The sequence below is a fragment of the Belonocnema kinseyi genome, chromosome 8 (assembly GCF_010883055.1).
Source record: "Belonocnema kinseyi isolate 2016_QV_RU_SX_M_011 chromosome 8, B_treatae_v1, whole genome shotgun sequence".
In the NCBI taxonomy this organism is placed as follows: Eukaryota; Metazoa; Arthropoda; class Insecta; order Hymenoptera; family Cynipidae; genus Belonocnema; species Belonocnema kinseyi.
The window spans coordinates 116,265,403-116,274,959 of record NC_046664.1 but is presented as its reverse complement, the minus strand read 5'-3'; the positions used below and the strand labels follow the sequence as shown (position 1 = coordinate 116,274,959).

At 32.8% G+C, this 9,557-nt stretch overlaps 1 protein-coding gene across 3 annotated transcripts in view; it reads right to left on the bottom strand.

Annotated features, from left to right (window-relative positions):
• LOC117178191 (medium-chain acyl-CoA ligase ACSF2, mitochondrial) overlaps positions 1–9,557 on the bottom strand; it is a 267,801-nt gene that overhangs the window by 63,863 nt on the left and 194,381 nt on the right. For 2 of the 3 annotated variants that reach the window (XM_033369485.1, XM_033369483.1), the window contains exon 5: positions 5,861–5,995. The exons of the other annotated variant lie outside the window; for it this stretch is intronic. In XM_033369485.1, the coding sequence (XP_033225376.1) occupies positions 5,861–5,995 (135 nt within the window). The remainder of the gene's footprint in view (positions 1–5,860; positions 5,996–9,557) is intronic. 3 annotated transcript variants of the gene reach the window in all.

The window sequence follows — 9,557 nt, the reverse complement described above, 5'->3', positions numbered from 1 at the left end:
TTATGAACTCCCATTTAACACAACGCTGCTGAAGTTTGGTGACCCGCAGAATAACACACCAACCAGCTATCACTCGTTTGACACTAATCCCCCCTCCCCTCCTCATTAATCGAAGTTTCGTGGGACTGTTTTTGTAACTAGACTCTCCATCGTAGACGCATTGAGAGACGCTTTTAGTGAATTATTAGGTGATGAAGCAATAGGGTACTATAATTGCCATGTAGAACATGATGCGGTATAAAATTCAGCTGAGAAAGTCTGGTTCACTGAGATTAGGGATATAATTTAGAAGCTTAAAACGGTAAGGGTGCAGTGTAGACCGTATGCGTGATGTTCAAATCATAAAAATTTCATTGGAAGTGAGCAAATTCAGTTGACGAAAAAACGACAGAAGTTGTAATAAAATGTTTAATAACAAATTTTTTTCTGAGGAATGTGCATTTTTTTTAAGATACAATGAAACTTCGTCAGTTTTCATACCAATGCACGTTATGAATTGTAATAAAATACATTTATGGAAATGATATACAATTTCAGATACAAACTCGAATGTCAAGCGCGAGATAAATATATTATCTTGCGCGAAGTGCAAGAACCAACAGTCGCGCGCCCAAATACACAAATATTGAAGAGATCTAATGTAAATACTACTTGATAATCACAAATTTAAAACTTTTTTTCAATACTATTAGGAATACCAAAAAAAATTTAAAATGACATATAAATGTTTTTAACTGACTGGAATTTTTCTAAAAACTTTGAAAATACATTCAAAATGTAAAAAATTGCATTTATTCCTTCAATTTTCCCCCAAGCATTGTAAGAAAATTAATTTATTCTCTCAAAACATTTCGAGAATATGCTAAAACTCCTAAAGTTTATTTTTCAAATCTTTTTTTTAATCTTGTCAGACCTTCTAAGCCTTCTAATCTCTAAAAATGTTCAAATTATTTATGTTTTTTTTCAATTCCGCAAAACATAAATTGCCTTAAAATCTTTCCGATCATTCTTTCACAATTTTTGAAATCTCTTGTAATGTTTTGACATGTCTCGACACGTTTTAACATTAATTTTTCGTATTGAAAATTTATTTTGATTATTCCCAGGAACCTAAATTTTTTTTAAGTATCGTGAAATCTTACAAAATTGTTATAAAATCATTATACGGTTTAATTACATAGGACCACAAATTGAAAACAAAAATTGCGGGGGATAAACGGACGTGTCTCATACGTATTTTGAGGTGCTGAATTCGAAATGTTTTCGTATATAAAATAAGTCGGACATGTCTGCTTCTATCAAATTCTTATTTAAAACAACAAAGCTTTTACCCCAAACCCAAAAACCCCAAAACCATAAACCGCAACCCCACTAAAACCCACATTCACAAACCCCAAACTCAAAAACCCACAATCCCCAAACCTTCAATCCCGCAAACCCACAAGCCCTTAGCCCTAAGCAAGCACACCCCAAACTCGCAAACCCGCAAACCCACATACCCATAAATCGTGAACCCTTAAGTTCGAAATCCACAAATCTCACAAACCTACAAAGCTAAAAAAACAAATCCCACATGTGCAAATCCTAAACCTGCAAATTCTTGATGTTCAAACCCAGATACCTCGAACCCACAAACCCTGAACCCACAAACCCTGAACCCACAACACCTAAACATACCAGCTCCAAACACACATACCCCACATCCACACACTCCAAACCCACAAACTCCAAACTCACAAAACTCAAACCCACAAACCCGAAAAACCTGTGACATCAAGTAAATTCGTTGTTATTGTAACTAATGTACTCGCTCTTTGCCGAACCCAGGAATAACCAACAAAGAGGTGCGTTTGGGGTTTGGAGTTTAGGGCTTGTGTTTCAGGGGTTTGAAGGTTTAAGGTTTGGGGTGTTTGGTATGTGCGATTAGTGGGTTTGTGGTTTAAGGGTGAAGGATTTGTAGGTTTCAAGGTTTTGGTTTATAGGTTTGGGATTTGTGGGTTTGGGGTTTTTGGGATTGGGGTATAAGCTTTTTTGTTTTAAATTAAAATTTGTTAGATGTAGGCATGTCCGACTTGTTTTATATACAAAAACATTTTTAAAAACTACATTTTTAGCACGTTTTCTGCAATTGCGCAAAAATCCTGACGTGCTGGAGTTAAAAGCTCAACGGATTTGAATTCAGCCCCTTAAAATCAATTTTCTTTTAGAATTCCGTACAAAAGAATCATTAAAAATTCTAATAGCCAGTTAGCCAGACACGCTACATTTGACTGTATTTCTTCTAAATGGGAAAGTGGTGGGGGCCAAAAAATCTTATATGTTTTCGCGTCGTGTTCCTCTGAAGCACCTAAGCGCAAGCGCTGTAAATCTACATGCCAAATTTGGGATCATTGTCCTCAACTCCCACCACTGATTGTCACCTGTTGCGTATAGCCAATGCTAGCGCAAGCGAGACTGTATTCTGAGACCATCTTACGGATATTTGGAGTGGTGGGATTTCCTATCGAATTCTAATAAACGAGATGTTTGATTTTGGAAAGAGTTCCAATAAACGATGTTTGACTGTAATTGAAAATCTTGAACAATGACCACATCTAACACATACTGATATTCTGGATTGACCGGAAGTGGATAAATGATGTATTTGAACAAAAAATGTAACAAGTGCGCTTATGGCACTTCGTAAGTTTAAGAATTTTTTGGACTAAATGTTCCTATACGGAAAGTCGATAACGATAAAGTAGGCTCTTTTATTGCGAAACGTCATATATTCTTGGGAAGTTTGATTTCCATATTGGAAACTATGCAGGATAACTCTGAAACCGTGTCTCGTCATATGAGAATGCTCTCCTAATAGAAGGCTCAAAAGTGAAAAATTAACATCTTTCAATACTTTAAATAAGTGATTTTGTCTTGATATACGGAGCTTCTATAAGAGATTTCATAGTTTTCTGGCGAATTTTTAACCCTCTCCTCCCTTTGTCACATTGTCACAGACTGGCACAATTCTGTTACACTCCTCTAACTAATAGCGCAAATACTTACATGGATTTTATGTAGATTTTTTTAGCAGATTCGAACGCCGCTATTATTTTTTCGTATCTCGCATATTTAAACAAATTGACTGAATTAAAGTGAAATATAAGAATGGAAACTAATTTTTAAGGTCATCCCATACTGTAGCTTGGAGCTATGCGTATGCATATGAGTTCTAATCCTCCTACGAGATATGTGCCTACTATCCGTTCACAATAGGACGGCCTCCCCAAAATAGCTGCACATTTTTGTAATTTACCCGTTAGAAAAAAAATCGGATAAAAACACAGCTTATACCATAATAAAGCTTACTTTATTGTGTTTCATATAAGTCCACATTTGTTTATGCACAAAAATTGGTTCGGAAAATATGTGTAGCGAAAGGTTGAAAACCGTGGTTTTTCACATGACTCTCTGCTTGCTTGACTTTCGATGACATGTTTGAAACGATATATTAATAACAATTAACGTAAAATGTATTTAAACATAACTATGCTATCTCTCGTAATATACGTAGTAGAGAGCTATACTTTGGCTTAAATTCCTTGGGAAATTTCAACGAATACAATCGAATAAAAATAAGGAATGACATTCTTGAAACATATTAATTAATAACAAATAATCCTGGAGACAAATTGCATGGTAGTGTAGGTATGAGGGATAAAAAAATCAAACATTAAATCCTTATTTCGAATTTCCTACGAACAATTCCTGAAAATTTTATATTTCAATATAAAAAGGGAAATGTTTTATTTGTGCGATTTAATTGATTATTATAAATGCGCACAACTCTGAGGATTCGAAACCTCGAACTCAGCAGTTTCTAAACATAAACCATGAGTGCTTAAGCACGCGCAGCCATCGAGGCTGACCAATGTAGGTATAATAAAAATTCTACCCACTCATCTGACGAATTCAAACCACACATAGGCGTGCCAATACGCAAAGAGCGGGTGGATGAGAGTGTGTGCGGGCCACGTAAAGACGAACCTACGGCCTAGTTCTCAGATATGTCGGCCAAGCTCGTGAGTGCTATGTGCAACTTTTTCCAATCACTCATAATATTTTTGTAATTATTTATGGAAAAAAATTAGGACAAGAGGAAGAACACTTGGTTTTGCACACTATCGCATCTGATTCATTGTTTACGTACAAAAAGCAACAAAAACTCAAATTAAACTCAAATTAAATTAATAAGGACTTGAATATTAGGGTTTATGAAAGATTGAAAATGTTCCCTAAAAGTAAAGCAAAACCTAAACCTCTAAAATACTACTAAGCACTCAATGAAATCAATAATTTGAATCTAGATTTTTTGTATGAAGACTGACGTTTTTGGGATCTAGTGGACGTATTGTACATCCTTAAAAGGAATTTATACCTTAAAAGATGAAGTGGCATTGAAAATTTAAGCCGAATCCTCACTACTTTTTAGAAAATTTTATCGTAGTGAAATAACGAAGGCATTGCACCCTACTACAGTTCGAATTCATAATACATAAGATAAACATTAAAATATTTAACCGATAAGATAATATTCCAACCAAACATATTAATTTGTGATTGAGGAAGAACAATTATAACAGAATATTGTTTGAATTGTTTAAGTAAAAATTATTGTTTAATTTCATTGACCGTGAAAAAGTTTCGCAAACCCATAAATGATTGGCAATTTTTTCACTCTACTAAAATGTTAAATTTAATTTAAAAAATAATATTAAAGAAGATTAGTCTTGAAACTAAAAAATATTTCATTCATGAATTCCAAGATTTACTAAAAATACAATTTTCAATATAATAAAGTAACACTTATCATTGATTCGAATGTACAAAGTAATAAGTACAGAATTTTGTATACTTGAAGCTAAAGAATGTCAAGTTCATAGGTTATTTTCTCACGACTTACGTCATCCACTTGCTTACGCCATTGGTAATAGAAGTACCCTTTTCCTATTTTCAGAACTTGATGAATAAGCGAACCCCCGACGTGACCTTTAGCTATGGCATTCAATACTCGGCATAGTCCATAGTGCCCTCACACCCACACTATCATACATTGGTCTTCGAGAATTAATTGTTAATAACTAATAGGTGTCAAGATTGTTATTCCAAATCGTTATGCGATTGTACTTGCTGAAATTTTTCAAGCAATTTAAGCCAAAATATAGCTCTCTACTACGTATATTGCGAGAGATAGCATAGTTATATTTAAATGTATTTTCCTTAATTGTTATAAATATATTGTAATTTTATTTTTGCATATGTATAGTCAAAATATGAAAGCGTCTACATGATTTTTTCAAATTTTTTAAATCGTTCGTTTCAAAGATGTCGCCATCGAAAGTCAAGCAAGGAAAGAGTGACGCGAAAAAATGACGGTTTTCGTGTTTTCGCGAATGATATTTTCCGAAACAATTGTTGTACATAAACAAATGGAGAGTTGTATAAAGCGCAATTAAGTAAGCTTCATTATGGCATAAACTGTGTTTTTATGCGATTTTTTTCTTACGAGTAAATTACAAACATGTGTAGCTGTTTTAGAGGGGCTTTCCTATCGTGAACGGACAGTAGATAGGAAGCGAACAGGTCGAGTCGTCGATCTCTCACAAGGTCTACGTTAAGTATTAGGATCAGAGGGAGTTACAATTCATTCCAGTCTTATGACAAAAACTCGTTCAAGAAAAGATATATTCCTGCTCTTAAAATTGGCTTATCAGTTTTATTACTAGTCCTACCTGATATGGTAATTTGTAAAATAAATGTTTGAAAATTATTAAAATGATTGTAATAAAAATTATTATAAATTTTGATATTTTTATCTTACTTTCAGACGGTCAAAGTGGAAGAACTCGCTTATTCGCTTGTGGAGTTCTTGTGAAGCTGGAGAACCGCCAATTGCTCCAGTCAAAATGTGATTTATGGAAGCACCCACTCGTTGTTGGACATCAATCAGATTCACCTACATCAAATTTTAACATTGAATACTCCATATCTCTGCATTTAATAAAAAGATGTGGCCGCTGCGGTGAGTAAGGCATTTTTTTATCTGGACCATGTACGACTATAATTATTTTTTACCGTGAAATTGCACTAAGCAGCACATGCAGTGTAATCGGACCATCAAAAAATGAAATGTTTTTAAATTAATTAACAACACATATTAAAAGCGTTTATTAAGACCCCTTCGGCGGTCATCTGTCCAGGCGGTTTTCAGATTTGCAAGGCCGAAACAAATAATTATGCTATTTGTATGCAATAGAGTGGACCGAAAAATAAAAAATTGAAAATATTAAAACTGCCTAATGTGAATAGCTGTTATCGACGTGCTATTGCAAATTAATAACTCGAATGAATTTTAAGAAACTACATCAGAAACTACAATCAAAAACTACATTATTACATATTATAGTTAATTTTCAGCAATTTCTGCCACTTTTTAAATACAAAGAGTTACTAATTGATAGTTTGATTATTCCCATAACTTTTTTAACAATTTGTAATTGTTTAAATATATGCATGTTATCTATCGTATTTTCTGAATTAAATGTAATGTTCAGTTATTATTTTGAGTAGTAAATCAAAGTAAAACATCATACGATTGTTTAAACAATTAAGTATTGTTAATTTTTAAAGTATCTGAAAATATAGCTAGAAATTATATTATTTATTTAGATATATTTCTCTTAATGTTGAACAAATTTATATTTAATTAAACCACTATTATTTGCATCAGCAGTTTTCTTTTGAAAACCTCTAAAAATAATATAAAATGGAACACATAGAATTATTTTCCTAACCGTATAGTGTATAGAAAAAATATAATAACCATTTTTTTATTTTTTAAACGAGCTGAATTTATTGGAACAATGATTTTTTACCAAAATATTTTAAAATCATATTTCATGAATTAAACATAATATTGAAAGATTTTGAGGAGTAGTAAATTCTTCTAAAAGCTTTATGTGATTGGGTTCCCTTTGAATTGAGTATGTATAATTTACGAATAAAAATGTTTCAAACAATGACATAGAGTTTTAAAAGAATGCACTACTCCTTGAAATCTTTCAATATTATATTTATTTCAAAAAATACAATTTAAACAATATTGTTTTCTAAACTATTAAAATTTGAACAATCAAAAAATAATTCATATATTCTTTTTATAAGCTCTGCAGTCAAAAAACAACAGTATGTATTCTCTTTTATATCATTCTTTTAAATTTATCGGCAAATACTGCTTGAGCAAATAGAAATTATTTAAATAAATAAAAAATTGAGAAACATTAGAAAAAATGTATTCAAATTATGCAATTAATCAACAAAAAGTAGCATAGGATACCAATTTGAGAAAAAAGTGGACATCTATGGCTTAATTTTGAGAAATTTTGGAAATAAACAATAATTCATTGTTTTAATAATTACATGATGTTTGGAAAAGAAATCTACTACTCCAAACAATGAGTAAGCATTACATTTAAATCAGAAATATGCTTATTTTTTTACATTTTTAGGAATAAATAATAGTTTATATAAGTTTCATTTATTTAAAGAAACAGACACTTTTGAAAAGTTATATAATATCTTCAAATCATCTATTAGTAATCATTTTGATGAAAAAAATGACAAAAATGGTGGATAGTTAATAAGTATACGTAAAAATGTTTTTTTTTTTAAATTGTGGGTCATATTTGGGGTCCTATAGGGAGGTAAGAGTGGGTTAAAAATAAAATTTATCAGTATGATTTTATTTTGCAGACATTTATCTTCAATCTCGAAAAAATTTGGTACGTTTCTATCAAATCCTTCCCAAGTCAAAATTTAGACCCTGCTTTGAAGTTGCAGCTCCTTATTAGAACCTGCTTTGATACTATTTAAACGTATAGCTCCTTCCAATCCGAAGTTCAGACTTTACTTTAAGGCCGTAACTCCTGTCTTAGTAGGGGCTGGAAGCTATAAAGTAGATTGGAAAGAAGCGGCGATTTCAATGTAACTTAGACCCTACTTTGACGCTAAAGGTGTCAGGGATCGGCCGTTTTTCTACGTTTAGCGTTAAAGTAGGCTCTGAATTTAAGATAAGTTAGACCCTCTTTTAAAGCTCAAACTACTACTTTCGGACCTGTGGTATCAAAGCGGGTTCTCTATAATCTCACTCCAATATGGATGAATAAAAATAAGTTTTGATATTCAACAGACAAAAAAATATGTACTAAAATATCAAGGATATTCGTAGTATGCATTGCTCTATTCGTATGGTGCTACTCCGAAGACACATATGACAAAAAATGTGTGTCCATGGCCGGCAAGATTACGGACGAACGGCTCATTTGAAATAAAAAAACCAAAAGAACTTTTAGTCTGTGAAGCTGTAGCCATCTTCTGAACTAGGATATTTTGAAAATGTTTAAAATGGAGTAATTGACACGGTTTTGAACCTTTTTTTTAAATTTCATGATTTTTTCGATTATTTCCTTACGAAAAACAGGCTTGTAATTTTGTAATTATGCTAGTTCAGGCGATGCGTACACATGTGATAAATCTACCCTACAAATGTCAAAGCAATCGGTCAAACGGTTTTTGAGATATCATATCGGCCAATTCCAAAAACTTGGTTTCGAGAAAAATGCGTTCGAAAGTTCAAGAACGCTTTAAACAATGAAGTTAACCTAGTCATTTTAATATCTATAACTTTCCAATGACTTCGAATATTGGAATATCACTTCACAAACATAATCTACACATGTGTAGGAATAAATTTAGCAACAACGAAAAATCGATTTTTTTTACTGGACACATGGGGCCCCCTTAACGGCGAGAGACGACGGTCCAGCAAGGGCAGTACCAAATGCGAATTTGATAACATCACTGCTATAAAGTCAAAAACGGGGATCCAATGAGATCAGTTGCAAATGAAAAAATATAAAAATACAAAACATGCTTCGTAAAAACAGTTCTCCAATGCGATCAATATCAAATGAGGGTAGTATTAAAATGATAAATGTCATGCGCTGATTGAAACGAACAAACGTTAAGGGCTTGATATGTGGTCTATAATACAAAATATGCTTCTGTGACCGCAAATTAGGTGTTAACGTTAGGTCGAAGCAAACGAACTCTAAGAGTTAAAACTATTAACTTGCTTGATATATTGACTGTTGTGAGGGCAAAAATCGTGTGTTAGTTCTAAGTTCAGATGTTCCAAAAAAATATATGTGATCGTCCGCGAAGAAAGGGACCTCACGCGCCAAAAATCGATTTTTAGGTTTTTTCACCAATCGATAGTTGCTGAATTGCTCTTTCATTTGCAAAAATCAGAAATTTTTTAAGTTCATTACTTTTTTTGTTATTAAGTTTCAAACATAGGCATGATAAACGTAGTCGGAGACCGAACGAGAGGCTTACGAAATCCAGCCCCACTACTTACCACTACTGTTGTTATGCGCTGTGTCGTGATCTAGAATAGCTCACGGATGTGAGCGTCTAACGATGCAGTGGTAAGTGGTGGTAGTGCTTACGAAATACAG